This window comes from Salvelinus fontinalis, chromosome 28 (assembly GCF_029448725.1).
Source record: "Salvelinus fontinalis isolate EN_2023a chromosome 28, ASM2944872v1, whole genome shotgun sequence".
Classification (NCBI taxonomy): domain Eukaryota; kingdom Metazoa; phylum Chordata; class Actinopteri; order Salmoniformes; family Salmonidae; genus Salvelinus; species Salvelinus fontinalis.
The window spans coordinates 21,432,963-21,459,138 of record NC_074692.1 but is presented as its reverse complement, the minus strand read 5'-3'; the positions used below and the strand labels follow the sequence as shown (position 1 = coordinate 21,459,138).

General features: G+C 45.0%; 1 protein-coding gene across 19 annotated transcripts in view; it reads right to left on the bottom strand.

Annotated features, from left to right (window-relative positions):
- Positions 1–26,176, bottom strand: part of LOC129826373 (ankyrin-1-like) — a 200,687-nt gene that overhangs the window by 62,055 nt on the left and 112,456 nt on the right. For 12 of the 19 annotated variants that reach the window (XM_055887022.1, XM_055887029.1, XM_055887026.1 and 9 more), the window contains 3 exons: positions 7,200–7,301; positions 1,576–1,674; positions 1,190–1,378 (listed from right to left, as the gene is read on the bottom strand). In XM_055887022.1, the coding sequence (XP_055742997.1) occupies positions 1,190–1,378; positions 1,576–1,674; positions 7,200–7,301 (390 nt within the window). Of the gene's footprint in view, positions 1–1,189; positions 1,379–1,575; positions 1,675–7,199; positions 7,302–15,036; positions 15,528–21,125; positions 21,357–26,176 lie in introns of those variants that run through there. The other 7 variants (XM_055887027.1, XM_055887040.1, XM_055887031.1 and 4 more) reach the window with 3 other exon arrangements.

Sequence of the window (26,176 nt, the reverse complement as noted above, 5' to 3'; positions counted from 1 at the left end):
AAAAACATGGAAACCACAGATCATCAAACTTTGACCAAAAAGTGCTGGCGTAATGCTAAATTGCTTAAAAAATCTTCTTCTCATAAACCACAACTCAGATTCACCCAATATTTGGTATGTAGAATCTCTGAACTAGTCCCTAGCTAAATTAACTAGTCCCTAGCTAAATGAACTAGTCCCTAGCTAAATTAACTAGTCCCTATCGAGGGATGTGGCCATTCTACGCCAGTGGAGGGCACTACTGTTCACTGAAGGCTATTACCATTGAACCATAGGAATTTGGTAAACATGAAGTTGGAAGGGACAGTAGTCTATGGTAATAGCATGGTAGCATGTATTAGACATAACTCATTACATATTAGAGGTAGAATCTTGCAACTTGGAAAACATGCAATTGATAAACATGCTTATTAAAGGTATGGCCTTTGCCCATTTCATTGCCAGAGTGCCCAATGGGTGACCAAGATATACTATTTCTATTGCTCAGACCCTGTTAATGCTGCTCTTAATGCTGCTCACAGCTATATTTCCAATTCAATTATTGCTTTGAATTGGCCACATACCACAGGCAGCAGAAATGTAATTGAATTTTAACTAAAGGAAGCACAATTGAATTAAATGAAATTCAATGAAATGCTAATTGCTAATGTATGTTACAATTCACAGTACAAATATTTATTTTGACATCATGTATGGTAATACTATGTATAACATTGAAATATTTCAGTTTTTAAATTCCTCTTAAAAGGAGTTTAAATCATTAAAGTGGTCTGGAAATATTCTGAGATAATTTTGTAGTTGGTCGGTAATAATTCATAATTCACTTGCATGTTATGAAATATCGGAAAAAGAATACATTTCCCATTAAATCAAACACTCCAGAATGGAAGGGAACCTAACATTTCATGACAAAAATCTAAATACTGTTGACATATCTGAGTTATAATCAAGCTTATGTTTGAAATGGTATCTATATTTATTTTAGTAATAAGTGGCAGATGTGGCAACGGAATGCGACTTTCATGTTTCATGTCTCAGTTGAATTTCTTTGAATTAATCTCTGCTTTCTTTAATTCAAATTCACATTTCAATTCATGGTTTGAATTGAAATACATTCAGAAATTCAGACCCCAAACCCTGAGTTCCATGCAGTATAATGCAGCATATCTGTATTATAACTGTTTCTAACTGTATGGTTATCCGTTGTGGCTGGTGGCTCCTCTGCAGGGGGCTCTGCCAGGGGGGTCGGGGTCTCTTCCGACACTGGCTGGGGTCTCACCTGGGACTGGGCATTGACGTTGGCCCCGTAATTTACCAGCTCTGCCACCACTTGCTCCTGTCCAGCCAGGGCAGCAATGTGCAGAGCTGTGTTGCCTTTCTGTGGAGGCACAGGACAAGAGAAGACATGAGACATACACTGTAGTAGTGTCTTTGTGAAAGCAGTAAGTAAGTAGGAATACCTTTTAAAACGTAGAATAATTGGATTATTCAGTATATTGTACTTTGGTGGTGACATAGGCTTAAGGAGTTCATGGGTGTGGTAATGTGACATAGTGTATGAGGTTGACTGAGTACCTTAGTCTGGGTTTCCACATCGATGCCTCCATGTAGTAACTCCAGCACCATTTTAACGTGGCCTTCTTTAGAGGCCAGATGCAACCCGTTGAGCCCGTTCTGAGGGAGGAGAGAGAGAAGAGGAGACCTCACACTGTAGAGTCCCTAACACACTGAACACACTACATACTGACACACACCAAAGGATCAGATCCTCAAACCAGCACTGCCCTGCTTATTATACAGCACTTGCTAGATGTATAAAATGCAAAAGCATGTTACTGAGCCCAACTGTACCTTAGGGACAGGACAAACAGCTTCAACACATACAGCATCTGTCAGATATTAACTGTGCTTATTTAGCAATAATGGTGACCGGAAAGGTGATGAAGATGATGGTGAGGAGGAAGAGGACGGGAGGGGGATGGCAGGCCGGTGGTCTCGGGGCTGGGAAGAATACGAGCCGTGTGGGATAGGTCTGACCTCACACAGCCTTCCTTCAGTGACACAGGACATGTGAGGTTGGACCTTTCCCACACCACTGATATTAATCCTCTGAGTGGAGAGACCACAGCACACCATCACTCTACTGCAGACTGGGAGAGGTGGAGGGTAGGGTGGAGGGAGGGGTGAGGGAGAGGTGGAGGGAAGGGGGAGGGAGAGGAGGGGGGAGGGGGGTGGGAGAGGAGGGGGGAGGGGGGTGGGAGAGGAGGGGGGTATAGATGAGAAAGAAAAACAGGTAAAAGAAAGAAGGGATGATGCAAAAGAAGAAGAGCGAGTAAGAGAGAAATAACTTAAGGGGTTGAGGGGAAGGAAGGGAGGGAGGGGAGGGAGAGAGGCAATGCGGCTGGGTGGCCGGTGAGCTAGCCCATGGCAGAGGCATCTACTCAGACTGGGTACGAGAGACACGACTGCCACAGCAAAGCCTCCACCTAACCTCCATCAGGCCGACACAGCACGAATAAATACAACAACAATACACTGGGTGACACTCACTACTCACACACAACACAGAACTAATATAACGTCCAATTCCACAACCACATTCAACACACTTGACACAATTCCAAAACACTAATACAGACTTGGTTTGAAATGACACACATTGCATTAATTCATACATGACTTGAAGAAGATTGGCATGAGTCTGGCTGTCAATGGTATCCCGAGACTGCAGATAAACTGTTCAGGTTATGTCTGTGGTGTTCCTGTTTGCCCACAGGGTGTCTCTCTTTAGCAGCCTGAGGTCTTTCTACAGCTACTTAATCATACAATTACATATAATTATGTAAACATAATATAGTACACATAAATACATTCACTGTATTGACTACATTCACTCTGTGTATTGAATCCTATGTTAGTAAGGAGATTTACAGCGGTGAATGTGCTTGATACTAATCCTGCCTTGTTTGTGTGGCCTGTGGGCAGCCCCATTCCCCTCACGATGTGGCCGTTTCTGGTCACCATGGGAGAAGCCGTCAGGGTAAAGCAGGCAGTATGGAGGAGAGTGGCTAGAGGAGTAACTCCTGCCCTATTTAACACCTCCCCATCAGTCCCACTCAGTCCTACCTGTCAACTGCTGCTAGGAGACTGGCTACCTGGGTCTCCAAACTCTCTCTCTCTCTCTCTCACACACACACACACACACACACACACACACACACACACACACACACACACACACACACACACACACACACACACACACACACACACACACACACACACACACACACACACACACACACACACACACACACACACACACACACACACACACACACATACATATTTCAAACACTGAAATCTAACACACAAAAATAAACACATACAGTAATTTCCATTCAACACAAACAATGATATAACGTACATGCAGTCAGAGACAATCCACACAGTAGGTACTAGAGCAGAACAGAACACACTGCACACTGAGTTAGACCCAGAGCCAAGACAGACATTCTGCTTGCTGATATCACATCAAACACATTCCAAGCCAAAGCTCTCACTGAGAGACAGAGAGAGAGACAATGGATGTGTCTCAAATGGCACCCTGTTCCCTATGTAGTGCTATGGGCCCTGGTCAAAAGTAGTGCATTATTTAGGGAATATTGTGCCATTTGGGATTCACTCAATCACCTCATTCCGATAGAGAAGGGATCATTACAGCCATCTCACAGTAACAGTCAGCAAGTTATCTACATAAGGGTTTCTTAGATTGTTTCTGAAACATGTGTTTGTGAGATGCCCTGCACTGACTAGACTAGTGTTAACCAGTGACTAGACTAGTCTTAACCAGTGCCCTGCACTGACTAGACTAGTGTTAACCAGTGACTAGACTCGTGTTAACCAGTGACTAGACTAGTGTTAACCAGTGCCCAACACTGACTAGACTAGTGTTAACCAGTGCGCTACACCGTCTAGACTAGTGTCAACTAGTGCCCTACACTTACTAGTGTTAACCAGTGCCCTACACTGACTAGATTAGTGATAACCAGTGCACTGTCTAGACTAGTGTTAACCAGTGCACTGACTAGACTATTGTTAACCAGTGCCCTACACTGACTAGACTAGTGTTAACCAGTGCCCTACACTGACTAGACTAGTGTTAACCAGTGCACTACACCGTCTAGTATAGTGTCAATCAGTGCCCTGCACTTACTAGTGTTAACCAGTGCCCTACACTGACTAGACTAGTGATAACCAGTGCCCTACACTGTCTAGACTAGTGTTAACCAGTGCACTGTCTAGACTAGTGTTAACCATTGACTAGACTAGTGTTAACCAGTGACTAGACTAGTGTTAACCAGTAACTAGACTAGTGTTAACAAGTGACTAGACTAGTGTTAACCAGTGACTAGACTAGTGTTAACCAGTGCCCAACACTGACTAGACTAGTGTTAACCAGTGCACTGTCTAGACTAGTGTTAACCAGTGACTAGACTAGTGTTAACCAGTGACTAGACTAGTGTTAACCAGTGACTAGACTAGTGTTAACCAGTGCCCAACACTGACTAGACTAGTGTTAACCAGTGCGCTACACCTTCTAGACTAGTGTCAACTAGTGCCCTACACTTACTAGTGTTAACCAGTGCCCTATACTGACTAGACTAGTGATAACCAGTGCCCTACACTGACTAGATTAGTGATAACCAGTGCACTGTCTAGACTAGTGTTAACCAGTGCACTGACTAGACTAGTGTTAACCAGTGCCCTACACTGACTAGACTAGTGTTAACCAGTGCCCTACACTGACTAGACTAGTGTTAACCAGTACACTGTGTTAACCAGTGCACTGTCTAGACTAGTGTTAACCAGTGCCCTACACTGACTAGACTAGGGTTAACCAGTGCCCTACACTGACTAGACTAGTGTTAACCAGTGCCCTACACTGACTAGACTAGTGTTAACCAGTACACTATGTTAACCAGTGCACTGTCTAGACTAGTGTTAACCAGTGCCCTACACTGTCTAGACTAGTGTTAACCAGTGCACTGTCTAGACTAGTGTTAACCAGTGCCCTACACAGTCTAGACTAGTGTTAACCAGTGCACTGTCTAGACTAGTGTTAACCAGTGCCCTACACTGTCTAGACTAGTGTTAACCAGTGCCCTACACTGTCTAGAGTAGTGTTAACCAGTGCCCTACACTGTCTAGACTAGTGTTAACCAGTGCACTGTCTAGACTAGTGTTAACCAGTGCCCTACACTGTCTAGACTAGTGTTAACCAGTGCACTGTCTAGACTAGTGTTAACCAGTGCCCTACACTGTCTAGACTAGTGTTAACCAGTGCCCTACACTGTCTAGACTAGTGTTAACCAGTGCCCTACACTGACTAGACTAGTGTTAACCAGTGCACTGTCTAGACTAGTGTTAACCAGTGCCCTACACTGTCTAGACTAGTGTCAACCAGTGCCCTACACTGACAAGACTAGTGTTAACCAGTGCACTGTCTAGACTAGTGTTAACCATTGACTAGACTAGTGTTAACCATTGACTAGACTAGTGTTAACCAGTGCCCTACACTGACTAGACTAGTGTTAACCAGTGCCCTACACTGACTAGACTAGTGATAACCAGTGCCCTACACTGACTAGATTAGTGATAACCAGTGCACTGTCTAGACTAGTGTTAACCAGTGCACTGACTAGACTAGTGTTAACCAGTGCCCTACACTGACTAGACTAGTGTTAACCAGTGCCCTACACTGACTAGACTAGTGTTAACCAGTACACTGTGTTAACCAGTGCACTGTCTAGACTAGTGTTAACCAGTGCCCTACACTGACTAGACTAGGGTTAACCAGTGCCCTACACTGACTAGACTAGTGTTAACCAGTGCCCTACACTGACTAGACTAGTGTTAACCAGTACACTATGTTAACCAGTGCACTGTCTAGACTAGTGTTAACCAGTGCCCTACACTGTCTAGACTAGTGTTAACCAGTGCACTGTCTAGACTAGTGTTAACCAGTGCCCTACACAGTCTAGACTAGTGTTAACCAGTGCACTGTCTAGACTAGTGTTAACCAGTGCCCTACACTGTCTAGACTAGTGTTAACCAGTGCCCTACACTGTCTAGAGTAGTGTTAACCAGTGCCCTACACTGTCTAGACTAGTGTTAACCAGTGCACTGTCTAGACTAGTGTTAACCAGTGCCCTACACTGTCTAGACTAGTGTTAACCAGTGCACTGTCTAGACTAGTGTTAACCAGTGCCCTACACTGTCTAGACTAGTGTTAACCAGTGCCCTACACTGTCTAGACTAGTGTTAACCAGTGCCCTACACTGACTAGACTAGTGTTAACCAGTGCACTGTCTAGACTAGTGTTAACCAGTGCCCTACACTGTCTAGACTAGTGTCAACCAGTGCCCTACACTGACAAGACTAGTGTTAACCAGTGCACTGTCTAGACTAGTGTTAACCATTGACTAGACTAGTGTTAACCATTGACTAGACTAGTGTTAACCAGTGCCCTACACTGACTAGACTAGTGTTAACCAGTGCCCTACACTGACTAGACTAGTGTTAACCAGTGCCCTACACTGACTAGACTAGTGTTAACCAGTGACTCTATTCTTTCCTCTCTCTCTTGCCATTTCCCGCTCTTCCATATTTTCTCTTTTCGTCTATCCATCCCGTTCTGAACCTTGCTGATAAGACTCTTCCTGTGTGTGTGTGTGTGTGTGTGTGTGTGTGTGTGTGTGTGTGTGTGTGTGTGTGTGTGTGTGTGTGTGTGTGTGTGTGTGTGTGTGTGTGTGTGTGTGTGTGTGTGTGTGTGTGTGTGTGTGTGTGTGTGTGCTGTTGTTTTGCGCGTGCTCGGTATGAAAGATGACTCATCTTTTTGATCTGCTGTACCTTTACAGTAGTTACCTTGTTTTCTTACGTGTATTCATGCATTAGTCTAGCGCTGCAGTATGATGATGCAACACTGTGAAATATTATCACAGCCAATGTAAATGGACAAATTAAATGAAAGACCGTAATAAATCAGGTTCATTAACTGATAATGAAACTTTGACAAACAGGAAAGATTTAATTGGTCCTCCTGGTAAATCCAAAATGCATCTTAGAGTTTGGGGACGTGCCCTGATGCACTCTCTAGGAGCATTTTGATTGGCAACTGGGCTTTGTAGCTCTCTCACCTGATTGGCTGTGTTGATGTCTATGCCGTTCTTTATGTGGTCAATGGCCTTGTCCATATTACCAGAACGAGCCGCCCGCAGAAAACTACTGACAGCATCAGCCTGAGAGAAAGAAAGGCAGGGATAAAGGGGGTGGGGGGTGAACAGAGGCACATAGAGTGGGAGAGGGACAGATATACGTGAAAAGGGATGACAGAGAGGGGGATGGAGAGAGATTTCTATTATTGTCAGAAACATCATTCAAATCAAAACCACACAATGTCAAAGACACACGGACAGGACGAGACTATAGACGCTTTCCATTGGTGTTTTCCTCATCTCCCTCCTCACTGTTATTGAACAGGATAGGACAGTCAGCCCAGCCCCCTCCCATTGGCCAATCAGAGCCAGGCCTGGCAGGGTGGGGACCCTAGAGGAGGGGGTGCAGGGGATTGGCGTCCATAAAGACCGACAGCCTCTGTCCCAGGTTCCATCCCCGCCGCCTCTGACTCCCTGAACCTCTGTGTCCCAAATGGCACCCTATTTCCAACATAGGGCTCTTGTCAAAAGTAGGGAATAGGGTGCCAATTGGGATGCAAACCTTAGCGTTATGGTGGGGTGTGTGTCTGCTCTGCTATGCTGCCCAGTGGTGTGGCTGGCGGTCTGGCTGGTGCTCTAGGGTGGTGTGTGTGTGCGTTTAGTGAACGCTCTGCCTAATGGTCTAACACATGGTCTGGCTGTGTTTTTGTCTCTGTTTTGTTTGTGTCTGGGGGCTTCATGCCTCTCAGGCAGGGGTGCTGAAACAGGATCACTCATGTGGCACGAGGGAGAGGTACATGGGGAGAGGGGAAAAGAGAGAGGGACAGAGAGAGAGAGAAGGAGGGAGAGAGAGAGGGAGGGAGATGGAGAGAGGGGGGGGGAGAGTCTACTGCGGCAAACCATACGTCCCCCACCATTAGTCTCTCTCATTCTATCTACAGTATCTAGCTCTATCAATTATTCCCACACTCCTCAGGAGCACTCATGACTCATTTTCTTAATGTCTAGGTCATAACACATGGTATCACGCCGCCAGTCTTTCTGTCCATCCCTCATTCTCCTTCTCTCCTCCTTCTTTTTCTCTCTGGTGTCTGACTAAAGTATGGACAGCGATTACTCCATGTCAATTAGATCCTGAGCAACCGTCAATACACTTTTTGTGATATCCCAAGTCCCAAAATCCTACAGAATGACAAACACACACACACACATTTACACATAGGCCACGCTCAGAAACAAAAACAGACACATACACACATACCCACCCAAGCAAGTGCGACCACACACACAGTGACTCAAAAATGTGTTCAACACAAGTTACTCAACACACACAGTCACAGTGACATTGATGTTGGCCCCCGTTCAGCTATGTGTGGAACACTGGCCCTCTTTTCAGACAGTGGTAACAGAGAGAATGAAGACCCACATGCCCATGCTGTGGGCATGGCAACTTATGATACAAACCACCACCCATCAACAGAGCACTAGTGCAAGTGGTGCAGCACTGCGCAAAGAAAAGGAATACTTAAAAAAAAGTGAGAGGGAGGGAAAGAGATGTTATGATTGATAAAGAGAAGAGGAAAAAGAATGAAAGGGAAAGCTATTTCCAGCTTCCTGCAGCAGAAAATCTTTCAGAGCATTTCCCTGTAACAAACTGGTAGGCCTTGATAGCTGAGCCGCTAGCTAGCAGCACGCTAACTCCACACAGCCTGAGCACACCCAAAACTCACCACTTATCTCTCAGCCTTGAGAGATTCATCAAGAAAAAGTCACAATGTTTCCAACTTTCCACCTAAAAGTTAATGTATTCTTGTTTAACATCGCTCCCAAGTTAAAGGAAAAGCCACAGTTATTTCTGGGAAGTGTAGGCTCGTTAGTCTAAGGTAACGTCATGGCTCTCACTTGACATTTTTGTTGTTGTATATATACACTCACGGACAGTTTATTAGGTACACCCATCTAGTACCGGGTTGGACGCCCCTTTGCCTCCAGAACAGCTTGAATTATTCAGGGAATTCTACAAGGTTCCCGGAAACCTTCCACAGGGATGTTGGTCCTTGTTGACGTGATGACATCACGCAGTTGCAGCAGATTGGACGGCAGTACATTGGGTTGAGGTCTGGGGACTGCTCAGGCCGCACAAGTAAACTGACCTCACTGTCATGTTCCAGGCAATGTTTTCTACTACTCAATTGTCCAGTGTTGGTGATTGTGTGCCCACTGGAGCCAATACTTTTTGTTTATAGCTGATAGGAATGGAACCCGGTGTGGTCATCTGCTGGTATAGCCGATCAGTGACAAGGATCGGCGAGTTGTGCGTTCCGAGATATCGTTCTGCACACCACTGTCGTACTGCACCTCTATTTGTCTGTTTGTGGCCCGCCTATTAGCTTGCACGATTCTTGCCATTCTCCTTTGACCTCTCTCATCAACGAGCTGTTTTCGCCAACAGGACTGCCGCTGACAAAGTCACTCGTTTTGCCCATTCTAACATTCAATTGAACAGTGACTAAATGTCTCAATGCCTGTCTGCTTGCTTTATATAGCATGCCACGGCCATGCGACTCACTGTCTGTCTGTAGGAGCAATCAATTTTTGTGAATGGGGTGGTGTACCTAATAAACTGGCCAGTGTATATATGTTTTATTGTCACATACACCAGATAGGTGCAGTGAAATATGTTGTTTTACAGGATTAAGTGCTTTGCTCAACGGCACATTGATAGATTTTCACCTTGTCAGCTCAGGTATTCAAACCAGCAACTATTTGGTTACCTTTCTAACTTAGGATCCCATGTTTACTAGACAGGCGCTTCAACCAATGAAGCCACAACGCCTACCTGTTCCTAAAACGTATTCCCTGTACTTCAACCCTTAAAACTTCTTAAGGCTAGGGGGCAGTATTTTCGTTTTTGGCTATAAAACGTTCCCATTTGAAACTGCCTATTTCTCAGCCCCCGAAACTAGAATGTGCACATAATTAGGATAGAAAACACTCTAAAGTTTCCAAAACTGTCAAAATTTTGTCTGTGAGTTTAACAGAACTGATATTGCAGGCTAAAACCTGAGGAAAATCCAATTAGGAAGTGCCTCTGTTTTTGAAACCTCTCTGTTCTTATGCATCCCTATTACCCATTTAAAGGGATTTCAACCAGATTCCTTTTTATATGGCTTCCCTAAGGTGTCAACAGCCTTTAGACATAGTTTCAGGCTTTTATTTTGAAAAATGAGCGAGAACGACCACATTGCGTAAGTGGATAGGTGGGGGCTCTCAGAGTGAGTTGTGCGCAACAGAAAAAGGCAGCCATTGTTACTCCCGGTCCTAGTGAAAAACCAACACTCCCGGTTGATATATTATCGAATAGATATTTGAAAAACAACCTGAGGATTGATTATAAAAAAATGTTTGACATGTTTCTGTGGACATTATGGATATTATCTGGAATTTTTGTCTGCGTTGTCGTGAACGCTTTTTCCTGTGGATTTCTCAGCATAACACGCGAAACGAACGGAGGTATTTGGATATAAAAATATCTTTATGGAACAAAAGGAACATTTGTTGTCTAACTGGGAGTCTCGTGAGTGAAAACATCCGAAGATCATCAAAGGTAAACGATTAATTTGATTGCTTTTCTGATTTTCGTGACCAAGTTACCTGATGCTAAGTGTACTTAATGTTTTGTCGAGCGATCGATAAACTTACACAAACGCTTGTATTGCTTTCGCTGTAAAGCATAATTTCAAAATCTGAGACGACAGGTGGATTAACAAAAGGCTAAACTGTGTTTTGCAATATTGCGCTTGTGATTTCATGAATATGAATATTTTCTAGTAATATTATTTGACTGTGGTGCTATGCTATGCTATGCTATTCAGCATTGCTGATGACAATTATCCCGGATCCGGGATGGGTGGTTCAGAAAGGTTTTAAATCTCTCCTTAACTACCTTCTTAACTCTCTCCTTAACTACCTTCTTAACACTCTCCTTAACACTCCCCTCAACTACCTTCTTAACTCTCTCCTTAACTACCTTCTTAACACTCTCCTTAACACTCCCCTCAACTACCTTCTTAACTCTCTCCTTAACTACCTTCTTAACACTCTCCTTAACTACCTTCTTAACACTCTCCTTAACTACCTTCTTAACACTCTCCTTAACACTCCCCTCAACTACCTTCTTAACTCTCTCCTTAACTACCTTCTTAATTCTCTCCTTAACTACCTTCTTAACACTCTCCTTAACACTCCCCTCAACTACCTTCTTAACACTCTCCTTAACTCTCTCCTTTACTCTCTCCAACTTCTTATGGCTGCAATCCCGGTAACGGGATGATATGACAACAGTCAGTGAAAGTGCAGGGCGCCAAATTCAAAACAACAGAAATCTCATAATTAAAATTCCTCAGACATACATGTGCCTTTTACCATTTTAAAGGTAATCTTGTTGTTAATCCCACCAAAGTGTCCAATTTCAAATATGCTTTTCAGCGAAAGCACTACAAACTATTATGTTATGTCACACCAAACCACAATAAGCACAGCCATTTTTCCAGCGAAAGATAGCAGTCACAAAAAGCAGAAATATAGCTAAAATTAATCACTAACCTTTGATGATCTTCATCAGATGACACTCATAGGACTTCATGTTACACAATACATGCATGTTTTGTTTGATAAAGTTCATAAAGTGCATAGCCACATCTTTTTCAACAGAAATGCTCATCATAAATGTAGATGATAATACAAGTTATACACATGGAATTATAGATATAGCTCTCCTTAATACAACCGCTGTGTCAGATTTCAAAAAAACTTTACGGAAAAAGCAAACCATGCAATAATCTGAGACGGAGCTCAGAACAAGAGTCAAATTAGCTGCCATGTTGGAGTCAACAGAAACCAGAAATGACATGATAAATGTTTCCTTACCTTTGATGATCTTCATCAGAATGCACTCCCAGGAATCCCAGGTCCACAATAAATGCTTGATTTGTTCGATAATGTCCGTTATTTATGTCCAATTAGCTACTTTGGTTAGTGCGTTTGGTAAACAATTCCAAAGTCACAAAGCGCGTTCACTAAAACGTGACGAAATGTCCAAAAGTTCCGTAACAGTCAGTAGAAACATGTCAAATGATGTATTGAATCAATCTTTAGAATGTTGTTAACATACATCTTGAATAACGTTCCAACCGGAGAATTACATTGACTTCAGATGAGCGATGGAACGGATCTGCTTCTCACGTGAACATGCATGGTGAATGCAAGGTCACCTCATGGCAGTGGTTACTCATTCCTGTCTCCTTCGGCCCCCCTTCACAGTAGAGTCATCAGACAAAGTTCTATTGACTGTTGACATCTAGTGGAAGCCGTAGGAAGTGAAAACTCATCCATATCTCGAGAAAGTTAAGAAGGTAGTTGGGGGGAGTGTTAAGGAGAGTGTTAAGAAGGTAGTTAACTTCTTATGGCTGCAGGGGCAGTATTGAGTAGCTTGGATGAAAAGGTGCCCAGAGGTGCCCAGAGTAAACTGCTTGCTCCTCAGTCCCAGTTGCTAATATATGCATATTATTAGTATTGGATAGAAAACACTCTGAAGTTTCTAAAACTGTTTGAATGGTGTCTGTGAGTATAACAGAACTCATATGGCAGGCAAAAACCTGGAAAAAAATCCAATCAGGAAGTGGGAAATCTGAGGTTTGTAAGTTTTCAACTCATCACTTATCGAATACACAGTGGGATATGGATCAGTTTGCACATCCTACGGCTTCCACTAGATGTCAACAGTCTTTCGAACCTTGTCTGATGCTTCTACTGTGAAATGGGGCCGAAGGAGAGGGGAAATGAGTAAGGTCTGCCATGAGCTGACCATGCTCTGACCATGCTGACCATGCTCCCTCACATGAGAGGGAGCTCTGTTCCATTGCACTTCTGAAGACAATGGAATTCTCCGGTTGGAACATTATTGAAGATTTATGTTAAAAACATCCTAAAGATTGATTCAATACATCGTTTGACATGTTTCTACTGACTGTTACGGAACTTTTTGACATTTCGTCTGCTTTTAGTGAACGCGCTTCGTGACTTTGGATTTGTTTACCAAACGCGCTAACAAAAGTAGCTATTTGACAATAAATGATGGACATTACCGAACAGAACGAACATTTATTGTGGAAGTGGGAGTCCTGGGAGTGCATTCCGACGAAGATCAGCAAAGGTAAGTGAAGATTTATAATGCTATTTATGACTTTTGTTGACTCCACAATTTGTCGGGTAACTGTATGGCTTCCTTTTGTGGCTGAACGCTGTTCACAGATTATTGAATATTATGCTTTTGCCATAAAGCTTTTTGAAATCTGACACAGCGGTTGCATTAAGAACAAGTTTTTATTTAATTCTATGTAAAACATGTATCTTTCATCAAAGTTTATGATGAGTATTTCTGTTATTTGATGTGGCTCTGCAATTTCTCCAGCATATTTTGGAGGCATTTCTGAACATGGCGCCAATGTAAACTGAGGTTTTTGGATATAAATATTAACTTTATCGAACAAAACATATATGTATTGTGTAACATGAAGTCCTATGAGTGTAACAGTTTCTCTCCTCCTCTCCGTCTGAAGAGGAGGAGTAGGGATCAGACCAAAATGCAGCGTGTTGTGAAGACATACTGAATATTTATTAACAGAACGACGAAACACGAAAACTCACGAAAACTTTAAAAAAAACTTTAACAAACTACAAAACAAATAAACGACGTAGACTGACCTAAAACATGAGAACTTACAGATACACGAAGAATGCACGAACAGGTACAGACTACAAACCAACGCTACAGTCCCGTGTGGTACGAACATACATACAGACACGGAAGACAATCACCCACAAACAAACAGTGAGAACAGCCTACCTTAAATATGGTTCTCAATCAGAGGAAATGTCAAACACCTGCCTCTAATTGAGAACCATATCAGGCAACACATTAAACCCAACATAGAAACACAACACATAGAATGCCCACCCAGCTCACGTCCTGACCAAAAAACAAAGGATTAACACAATAACTAGGGTCAGAACGTGACAATGAGTGTCATCTGATGAAGATCAACAAAGGTTAGTGATTCATTTTATCTCTATTTCTGCTTTTTGTGACTAGGTACTGACCTAACATAATCGTTTGGTGTGCTTTCGTCGTAAAGCCTTTTTGAAATCGGACACTGTGGCTGGATTTACAACAAGTTTATCTTTAAAATGGTGTAAAATACTTGTATGTTTGAGGAATTTTAATTATGAGATTTCTTTTGTTTAAATTTGGCGCCCTGCACTTTCACTGGCTGTTGTCAGGTCGATCCCGTTAACGGAATCTCAGCCATAAGAAGTTTTAACTACCTTCTTAACTCTCTCCTTAATTACCTTCGTAACTCTCTCCCTAACTACCTCCTTAACTACCTCATTAACTCACTACTTAACTCTTTCTCTTCGTCTGTCAACACCTTTCTTCTCACTGTCACTCTGGACACTCTATACATGTACAAGACCTTGAACTACGCACATACTCACACAGACATGTACATACACATGTTAAAAACGTATAATGACTTACTCACACACTGTTCTTGCATACACACTAAAGAGTGTTAGTGTTTAAGTTGTTTTGATCAACTTCTGTCCCATGTGGAAAGTTAAGGCTGAGACACTGTCTTCTTGGTGAACACCAAACTGCACTTAGCATTTTGCAAGCACTTAGCAGCTAGTTATCTAAGATATAGAAGGTGAACAACAACACTAGGATTGCGCAAGCAGACCTTCCTCAGTTACTCACAGTGATAGAGTTGTCCTGGTCAGCCATGGCCTCTCTCCTCTCTCTCCTTTTCTCTCATACTCTGCCTCTCCAACTCGTCCACTGTGAGAAAGGCGATAGCACCCAAATCCCCTCCCTCCAGCCTGCTTCACGACAACAAACTGACCCCCTAGTACTCCTCAATCACTCTTCCTGTTGTACCCACGAACACAGATACACACACCCACCTGTTACAACAGTTAAACTGACCGTGGTGGGGTACCCTCCTGACAGAAATAGAAACTCATACAGTGGATGTGTGTGTGTGTGTGTGTGTGTGTGTGCGCACACACAGATGTCTAGAAACCTACTTAGCCTCAAATAGATGCTGCCCACACACGATGCATAGGGTGCTTCACATTCCACCAAATACGCTGCACAGCTGGTCAGAGTGTAATTAGGTTGTCTTTTCTAGTTGATGGTGTGTGCAGTCACTGCCATGGTGACTCAGAGAACATCTTTTCTCCACAGTTCAAGCAAAGACAGCTGATGACACACACACACACACACACACACACACACACACATACACACACACACACACACACACACACACACACACACACACACACACACACACACACACACACACACACACACACACACACACACACACACACACACACACACACACACACACACACACACACACACACAGGCCAAGCAGGAGAGTATATGTGGATAACCAGTATGAGGTGGCATGGTAACACCATGGTGACCCCCACTGAGGCCTCCGTAGTTGGCTCACCACCACCCAATCTCTGACCACCCCGACTGCACCCCTTAGCCAACCTCCAATAGCCCATAGCCCACCCCAACCCTGAGCCTGCAGTTCCACCTCTCCTGGAGCTAGAAGGAGATCAAGACCTGACCAGCACTGCATCACAGAGAAGAGAAGTAGTGGGGAAATGATGTACCTGTAAAGGGCAAGAGTAGGTGATGTGTTAAAAGATGCTTAGTGTCCACGCACACACTCACTCACGCACGCACGCACACGCACATGCACACACACACACACACACACACACACACACACACACACACACACACACACACACACACACACACACACACACACACACACACACACACACACACACACACACACACACACACACACACTAGGCTCCGTTGAAATGCACTCCTACAAGGTGGACATCATCCACCTTCCCCTAGGTCAGCCAAAGTTCAGATCTCAGAGGGTCATTTTAGCCCAAGGAGAGGGCAGAAGTCTGACATGACCTATCCCTGCAGTGGACAGACTGGACAGAGCACTAACAGTAGCCTTACTTTTCAGTTCAATAACTTGGAGAACCATGCAATGTCAATGACAATCTTTGGATAAAATTTACAAGAAGTTATGCACATTTGTAATGTTCAGTACAGTGTGTTTATGTTGGTGTGAGTTCAGTCTATACTACTGTGCGAGGTAAGTGTGTGGTGCAGTCAGATAAGGGTAGAAGGGGCACTTTGTAGGCCACACCCGAACTCTGCATGCCAGGCTGACGCAGAGTCACCCCACTCTCAGCGTAAACATGCACACTTTCACTGGCTCACTAGCCTGTCTATCCCTATCCCCTCTCTCTTACACACAAACCATAATACAAACACACATACGCAGCAGCCTGAAATCCTCTCATGCCTTGTATATCCTCATGCTAATCTTAACTAACACAGTGTGATGGAAATGGATGTGGGTCTAGGTCCTAGAAGCCCCAGAGAGAGGACAGTGCTGTGTGGCGGGGCTGGCTGGGGTTAGTGGAACCACATCATAAATCACCCTCTACTGTTACTCTACTGTATGGAAGGAGAGACAATAAGCTGCAGTGTGTCATCATTAGCATCACATCACACTGTAGCGCTATGGGGTATCCCATTGTCCTCAGGCTCTGTCCACTGTACCTCTGTCTCTTTCTCTTTAATCCTCACATTCTTCCCTTATCACATTTGACTAATTCTACCCTGCTTTCCTTCCTTTTCCTTTGTTCATCCCTGTCTCATATAATCCTTGTTCAATCCCTCTCCTCTTTTCCATCCTCCATTTTCCCTCTCCTCTCATTGCGCTCTCCCCCCCTCTCTTTCTCCCCCCCTCCCTCTATCGTGCTGGTGCTGCGGCAGACATGATGACATCACCTTCTAGCTGGTATACTGCAGCAGTGTGACACAGTCTGTGTGTGAGTGTGTGGTTGTCTGTAAGAGATTCAGTGTGTGTGTGTGGGTGCGTGTGTGTGTGTGTGTGCGTGCATGAATGTGAGTGCGTGTTTGTGTCTCATGAGTCCCATTTAGTAGTGTCAACAGTAAGGGATAACTGTCTCTCAGTATCTAAGTACGTGTGAAACCTGACAGAGACCAGGGGATAACCAAGGCACAAATGTCTCTGTGTGTGTTTGATGACATGCTTTAAACAGTGACGGTTCTACTTTAAGCCCTGGATGACAGGACCATGTGAGGTTGTGGCTGGGATAGGAGAGGAGAGGAGGACAGTGCATGGAGGCATGGAGCTGCCTGGTTTCAGGCTCTTGCTCCCCCAGGGAAAATCACAGGGCTGGGCCATTGATCTTAAGGTAACCCTCTCCTCTGGTCCCTATGGACCTGTGTGTGAGGCTGACCCAGGCAGCTAACCATTAACCTGCAATGAAATGGGTGCAGAAACCAGCGCTGAGTCTGCACTATGCATAGCCTGAAGTACACAGATCACCGTCAACACTGTGATAGATGCATTCTTGAGAATGAATGCATGAATGTCTGCTACTTTTATAGCGAGGCTACAACAGGCTGAATGTCTGTTGTTTTATTTCTTTACCTAACTATTTTTCACCTAATACCTTTTTGCACTATTGGTTAGAGCCTGTAAGTAAGCATTTCACTGTAAGGTGAAACTGTTGTATCCGGTGTACGTGACAAATAAACTTTGATTTGATTTTATGTTTATAACACACACACACACGCACAATCCCCTCTCCATAAGCAAATGGCACACTAAGACTTTGCAGACACAGCACTAGGTGCAAATCATAAATATTTAGATGCCCCCTCAGCTATTTGTGGACCCAGCAGAAAGGTGCCAATAAGGGGTTTTACGTGCAGTTGATGACAAGATGGTATTCTGCCCATATAGTTCGACTACAGCATGCTATCTAGGCCACAACATAACTAAATGGGTTGGAAATTCCTGCAGAGACATCTTAAGCAGCTATTCCGTTTCCCTTTTCTGCTGACTTGCATTTGTTCAGGAAATTGATTTTCTTTGCATCTTTCACCTTTCTCCATCCCTCCATCTCTCAGTGTTTTAGCTAGCTAGCTGCAGAGTGAACGTGTGGTTTCCGGTCAGGGTGGTGGTGTTGTGGTGAGGAGGAGCCAGTCAGACAGAGACCCCCAGGGACTCTACTCTGGACACACTTACAGGAACCAGCCTGGTCAAGCAATTACAACCACTCACTCAACACTGTCTGTCTGTCTGTGTCTGTTTCTGTGTCTGTGTCTGTGTCTGTGTCTGTGTCTGTGTCTGTGTCTGTGTCTGTGTCTGTGTCTGTGTCTGTCTGTCTGTCTGTCTGTCTGTCTGTCTGTCTGTCTGTCTGTCTGTCTGTCTGTCTGTCTGTCTGTCTGCTTCAGCTTTACACACTGATCACAAACCTATATTTTCCTCTCCTTTTGACTGTTTACTTTCTCACACTTTCAATCTCTCTTTCTGTTTCCGTGTTCCTGTGTGTCTGTCTTTCTCTTTGACTCACCCCTCCATCTGGACCCCTCAGCAGTGGATGAGATTGTCATGGTTGTTAAGATCTTTTGTGGAAAGATGGAGGGAGGGGGAACCATAGAAGTAGAGAGGGGACTGTTTACAGAGCGTGAGAAAGAATGGTAGAAAGTGACGATAATCATGTAGCCTGTGTACTATTGCGTAGTTACGCTATCATTACTTTTGGTAACAAGGATGCAAGTATAGAGAATTAACTAGAGACTGCTAATAAGTCCCATGTTTACAATAGACTTTGTAATTAGGTTAACAACTAAATAGCTAAGTAGTCACTGCGGGATTACACTTTAGAGTGTGAGCAGAAGAGAGGGGGTGATTGAGTGAGCTGTGTAGAGAACTCAGAGCGATTCTGAGCTGTCATCTATGAAATATCAAACAGAAGCACAGTCAGTGGATCTACAGCTTTATCCGACTATCACTGAGTGTGACTCTATACTGACAATTAAATACGGCTGCAGCATTGAGCTCTCTGTGTGTGTGTGTGTGTGTGTGTGTGTGTGTGTGTGTGTGTGTGTGTGTGTGTGTGTGTGTGTGTGTGTGTGTGTGTGTGTGTGTGTGTGTGTGTGTGTGTGTGTGTGTGTGTGTGTGTGTGTGTGTGTGTGTGTGTGTGTGTGATACAAAGAGACAGAGGACAAGACAGAGAGTAAGAAGGGAGTGAGAATTGCAACCTTATCAGATACAGTAATTGTAACAGTTCAAAATGTTTAGCCCATCCTCACAACTATCAATAATGCACACACATAGGTGAATTGAACATTTCTTAATGGAACTTTCCACTACAAAACGATATTTTGGTATTTGTTTCAGTGGTCCATTGTTGACATAGTCCCAAAATGTTTTGCTTATCAGCAATCAAGTTTTCAAGATATGTAACTTTCAAAATAAAGAAATCTTCCCCGTATGATGCATTTTGCATCCAATAATGCAAAATGCAGCATTATATGATGCAAAATGCATCATAAGGGGAGGATTTCTGTATTTTGAATGTTACATATCTTTAAGGTTGCATCATCTGGCCTTTCACAGCATGCTTAACCAGATGAAGTCTGCTGTTGCTGAGCGTCTTTGCTGTAGCCAAAATCCCCCTCTAAACCTAAGTGCTGAATCAGCAGTCCTCTGGCTATACACCATACAGACAAAATACCGTAGATGTCTGCTGTGTTTCTTTTAATCTTCATACTTCCTAAATTAGCAGGAGCTTCAGTGAAGTCGAAATAAAATGATGTAATTAATGAGAGATAAGTGTACTGATCATCAGCTTACTTACCACCCAACAACAACAGACATTCCACAACAGAACAGAACAGAGCACTAAACTAAGTCATAACAAGATTCAAAGAAGACTACAGAACAGGACACACAGCCATCACACACACGCACGTCTCACACACAATCTCACAGACACACATGCACCGTTACTCCCTAAAATGTATCCCAAACGACTAGCTAGACTCTCTCCCCTACGAGATCTTTAGTTGCTATGGGACACCGAGTCAAATTAATGTAATGGACAAAACATGAACAGACAGAAGTTCTGTTTTGAGAGAGTTAAAGTAAAAAAATATTCAGTCAACATTCTGTCACTATTGTTCTATTCTATTGAAGGCCAACTAAAATACGAATTAACTAAAAGATGAATCTGTTTAATATGAGACAAATGTCATCAGGAAGCATCAATATGGAATAGACAACTGTGTTTACACTGTCTCAAATAGCCCTCTACTCATCATCTCCTTGTCCTCTATCCTCCACTCTCTTTCACACTCCCTTTCTCTCTGGGACAGACAGAGACATGGACAGATTCATTAATGAAGGGAAGACCACATAGAGAGAGGGAAGCGAGGAAGAGGTCTCCAAATAGTTAATGAAGAGAGAATCTTAGCTGCATGAAGATGTAGAAAAGTAAAGATGAGCTAATATTTAAGTAAATTATACTGTAACTGAAGATTAATATATTAGAAGGGTTGGAGTTGCATCAGTTCATTGATTAAAAATAGAGAGATGATCAAAATAAAAGGAGAGTTTAATAACTGTGCAGTAAAATGATATAGGTGGACAGACATTGGAAATTGACAGGTGGGTTAGTTAGAAATCACCGGGAAAGGTAGTGGAAGTTCTAAGAAAGTGATCTAAGACCACAACATGGTTAAACTGTAGTATACAGAAACAAGACTGCTAAACAGAGCAAACAGATAAACCCACAAACAGACTGTCAGAGAGTCAGTAGCATGAAGAATAGAGTGAAGAGATTACAGTGATAAAGGAATAATAACGGAGACAGATATTGGTTATGGAACACAATCCAGTTTCTACTCACTCCACAGGTGATGAGCTTGGCCGGCATGCTTGCTGGCCCTCCACTCCCTCTCTCTGCTTTTCTCTCTCTCTTTCTCTCTCTCTTCTTAATCTCTCTCTCTCTCTCTGTCTCTCTTACACACACACTCTACTGTTGTTTCCTTGCCCCCCGAGAGTGTTTGCTGGGACTGGGCACTGAGACCATGTCCTACCTAAACACACACACGCAGACACACACACTTGAGTGCACAAGGCCCGTCCAGGGTGGGAGGGGAGGGGGTGTTTATCTCTAGAGGAATGCTGCCTGTATCTAAAGACACACATTGAACACACACTCCCCTCAATCTCACGCTGTGTCGCCTCGCCCACTACCTCTCCGTGTCTCTCTTTCACTCATTTGTCTATTTCCTTTCCTCTCTTTCTTCTCTCCTCCATGACACTTTCCATTTACTGTCTTCCTCTCTCTCCACCAGCTCCCTCCCTAGTTCTCTCTCTTCACCTTTCACTTGTTTTGATGTCCCCCAGCTGTCTCTCTTTCACCCCGAGATTGATCCCTCGGGGTGAAAGAGAGCGAGTAGAGTGTGTATTGATCCCTTCTTTTCTGCTATCCCTCCTTCGCTACATGTCTTCCCACATCTCTCTGTCCCTCCTTCGCTACATGTCTTCCCACATCTCTCTGTCCCTCCTTCGCTACATGTCTTCCCACATCTCTATGTCCCTCCTGCATTTTTTTGTGACAGCCAGACAATCTTTTTTTTTCTCAGCCTGCCATTTACAGACAGGCGTTGTGTTTTGGGTGGAGAATTCCTGTGCTGTGTGAGCAGGTCTGTTCCAGTCTGTGGAGTGACTTACAGTGACAAAGCACCCAGTGGGGGGGCCATTTACGTTGCCACTATCCCGTGACAATGGACCAGACGCACGGGGCGGGGGGAGGCTAGCCTCTCAAAGGGCCCTGCCTTTTTTAATAAAGCGTCCGTCATTCCCTGCCTGAAAAGGCCTCCTTTTCTCCCCCTCTTCCTCCTCTCTGTCTCTCCTGGCTAAACGCTGGGAAAAGCACATCGCTGCCAAAACCACGCAGAGAGATAAATGCTTGTAGGAGAGGGGGATGTGAGGAGAGGGGGATGTGGGGAGAGGGGGATGTGAGGAGAGGGGGATGTGGGGAGAGGGGGATGTGAGGAGAGGTGGATGTGGGGAGAGGGGGATGTGAGGAGAGGGGGATGTGAGGAGAGGGGGATGTGCGGAGAGGGGGATGTGGGGAGAGGGGGATGTGAGGAGAGGGGGATGTGGGGAGAGGGGGATGTGAGGAGAGGGGAACGTTAGCCCCTCCTGAGAGGGGGTTATACACCACTCAGTAGCACTGAACCGTGACCTCTGTAAACATATCACGTGACTGGCTCAGCCCTGTGTTCGGGTGTGTTTGTAGGGGAGAGTTACCAGTGCCAATCACTGCAGAGCAGGGGACTGGAGACACTAATGTACATGAAGAGATGACAAATTAGCCTGTGGTCCTCAGCTATAGAGGAAAAACAAGCTCCTTTCATAATCCTAGTATTATCTAACAAAACTCTGCTCCATCATATCCCATGGCTTTGAGTCCACTAAGGAAGCTATAGTTGAGTGATAACATAGCAGGAATAACAGACTGATATGAGCTCTTCAGATTCCAGACGTAAATAATGATGGAACCAGTCTGGTATCTTTCAAGAGCCAATGATGTTTCCTGTTACAGAGACTTCTAAAACAGCACCATTCTGATACGGATTCTCATACATTTACCAAACAGTCTGCCTGGCCTCCTATAGTCATACTTTACCAAACAGTCTGTCTGGCCTCCCATAGTCATACTTTACCAAACAGTCTGCCTGGCCTCCCATAGTCATACTTTACCAAACAGTCTGTCTGGCCTCCCATAGTCATACTTTACCAAACAGTCTGTCTGGCATCCCATAGTCATACTTTTACCAAACAGTCTGCCTGGCATCCCATAGTCATACTTTTACCAAACAGTCTGCCTGGCCTCCCATAGTCATACTTTACCAAACAGTCCGCCTGGCCTCCCATAGTCATACTTTTACCAAACAGTCTGCCTGGCCTCCCATAGTCATACTTTTACCAAACAGTCTGCCTGGCCTCCCATAGTCATACTTTTACCAAACAGTCTGTCTGGCCTCCCATAGTCATACTTTTACCAAACAGTCTGCCTGGCCTCCCATAGTCATACTTTACCAAACAGTCTATCTGGCCTCCTATAGTCATACTTTACCAAACAGTCTGCCTGGCCTCCCATAGTCATACTTTTACCAAACAGTCTGCCTGGCCTCCCATAGTCATACTTTTCCAAACAGTCTGTCTGGCCTCCTATAGTCATACTTTACCAAACAGTCTGCCTGGCCTCCCATAGTCATACTTTACCAAACAGTCTGTCTGGCCTCCTATAGTCATACTTTACCAAACAGTCTGCCTGGCCTCCCATAGTCATACTTTTACCAAACAGTCTGCCTGGCCTCCTATAGTCATACTTTTACCAAACAGTCTGTCTGGCCTCCTATAGTCATACTTTTACCAAACGGTCTGCCTGGCCTCCCATAGTCATACTTTTACCAAACGGGCTGCCTGGCCTCCTATAGTCATACTTTTACCAAACAGTCTGCCTGGCCTCCTATAGTCATACTTTACCAAACAGTCTGCCTGGCCTCCCATAGTCATACTTTACCAAACAGTCTTTCTGGCCTCCTATAGTCATACTTTTACCAAACATTCTTTCTGGCCTCCTAGTCATACTTTTACCAAACAGTCCGCCTGGCCTCCCATAGTCATACTTTACCAAACAGTCTTTCTGGCCTCCTAGTCATACTTTTACCAAACATTCTTTCTGGCCTCCTAGTCATACTTTTACCAAACAGTCTGTCTGGCCTCCTATAGTCATACTATTAACAAACATTCTTTCTGGCCCACACATGAGCTCAAGACTAGGCCTAGACGGGTACATAGAAGGACAGAGAGAGGTACGACCCACTACTCAGAATGTGTATGGCCCAGGGTTATATATTGAGATATACTGTGCTCTCCTGTTTTGTGGTGTGGCTGATTTAGGTTGGGGACAGACGTGCCCTCTAGATTTCACATCTTGCCCCCCTCATGGGCAGGACAAAACCCCTCTCTCCCTGCTCTTTAGGGCAACTGCCATCAGCATGTGGCGGGCGCTTTGTGGGGTTTTATTGCTTTTTTCCTGATGCTTGCTGAAACACTGAGGAGACTTCAAAATGTGGGGGAGGAATCAACATCAACACTCCGTCAGTCCCCCTCTTTTAACCTGTCATTCTGTCACACACTTTCGCTGACACACACACACACACACACACACACACACACACACACACACACACACACACACACACACACACACACACACACACACACACACACACTTTATTGAATGCACGAACACAGGTGCGCAGGCAGGCAGGCACGCACACACAGTATAGTACATCTAGACTTGAGTGTCTGCCAAATGACTAAGATGTAGCTAAAATCAACTAAACTGAAGGGCTGCTACAGTAGAAGACTAACTGACACCATCTGATCCAGATCAAAGCTTCCACCGAGATAATGCACAGATACTGGAGAGAAAATCTCCCTGGCATGCTCCTGTGTAGTGATGATACTGTAATGTATACCATAGCACTGGAGCTACTGTCATGGCCGTCGTTGAAGGAAGTGGACCAAAGTGCAGCGTGGTGAGCGTACATTTTACTTTTTATATAAAATGTCGCCAACAAAACAACAAACAAAAGAAACAACCGTGAAGCTTTCAGGGCTATAGTGCCACAAACAAAGTTAAAAGTTCGTGCCATGGACCACACTGAAAGAAGGGGGAAAAGGGCTACCTAAGTATGATTCCCAATCAGAGACAACGATAGACAGCTGTCCCTGATTGAGAACCATACCCGGTCAAAACATAGAAATAAAGAAACATAGAAAACAAAACATAGAATAGCCACCCCAAATCACACCCTGACCAAACCAACTAGAGACATAAAAAGGCTCTCTAAGGTCAGGGCGTGACAGGGAGGCTCTGGGTGGGCATCTATCCGCGGTGGCGGCTCAGGTGCGGGACGCAGACCCTGCTCCACCTCTGGCTCACCCCACTTTGGTGGCACCCCTGGTGCGGGGACCCTCGTTGCGGGCCCCGGACTGGGCACCCTCGCTGCGGGCCCCGGACTGGGCACCCTCGTTGTGGGCCCCGGACTGGGCACCCTCGTTGCGGGCCCCGGACTGGGTACCCTCGCTGCGGGCCCCGGACTGGGCACCCTCGTTGCGGGCCCCGGGCTGGGCACCCTCGTTGCGGGCCCCGGACTGGGCACCCTCGTTGCGGCTCCGGACTGGGGACCGTCGCTGGAGGCTCCGGACTGGGGACCATCGCTGGAGACTCCGGACTGGGGACCCTCGTTGCGGGCTTCGTGCCATGACTCCTCACTGGAGGCTTCGTGCCATGGATCATCACTGGAGGCTTCGTGCCATGGATCATCACTGGAGGCTTCTTGCCATGGATCATCACTGGAGGCTTCGTGCCATGGATCATCACTGGAGGCTTCTTGCCATGGATCATCACTGGAGGCTTCTTGCCATGGATCATCACTGGAGGCTTTGTGCCATGGATCATCACTGGAGTGAGGAGACGTATGCACAGTCTGGTACGTGGAGCTGCCACAGGGCTCACCAGTCTGGGGAGACGTACAGGAGGCCTGGTTCTGGCAGCAGGCACAGGACTCACCAGGCTGGGGAGATATACTGGAGGCTTGGTTCTTGGCGGAGGCACCGGATACACTGGGCCGTGGAGGCGCACTGGAGGTCTCGAGCTAGGAGCCTGCACAACCTGTCCTGGCTGGATGGTTATCTTCGCCCTGCAAATGCGGGGCGCTGGCACAGGACGCACTGGGCTGTGCAGACGCACCGGAGACACAGTGCGCAGAGCCGGCGCAGGATATCCTGGGCCGAAGAGACGCACTGGAGACCAGGCACACTGAGCCGGTACCATCCGTCCTGGCTGGATGCTCACCCTAGCCCGACAGA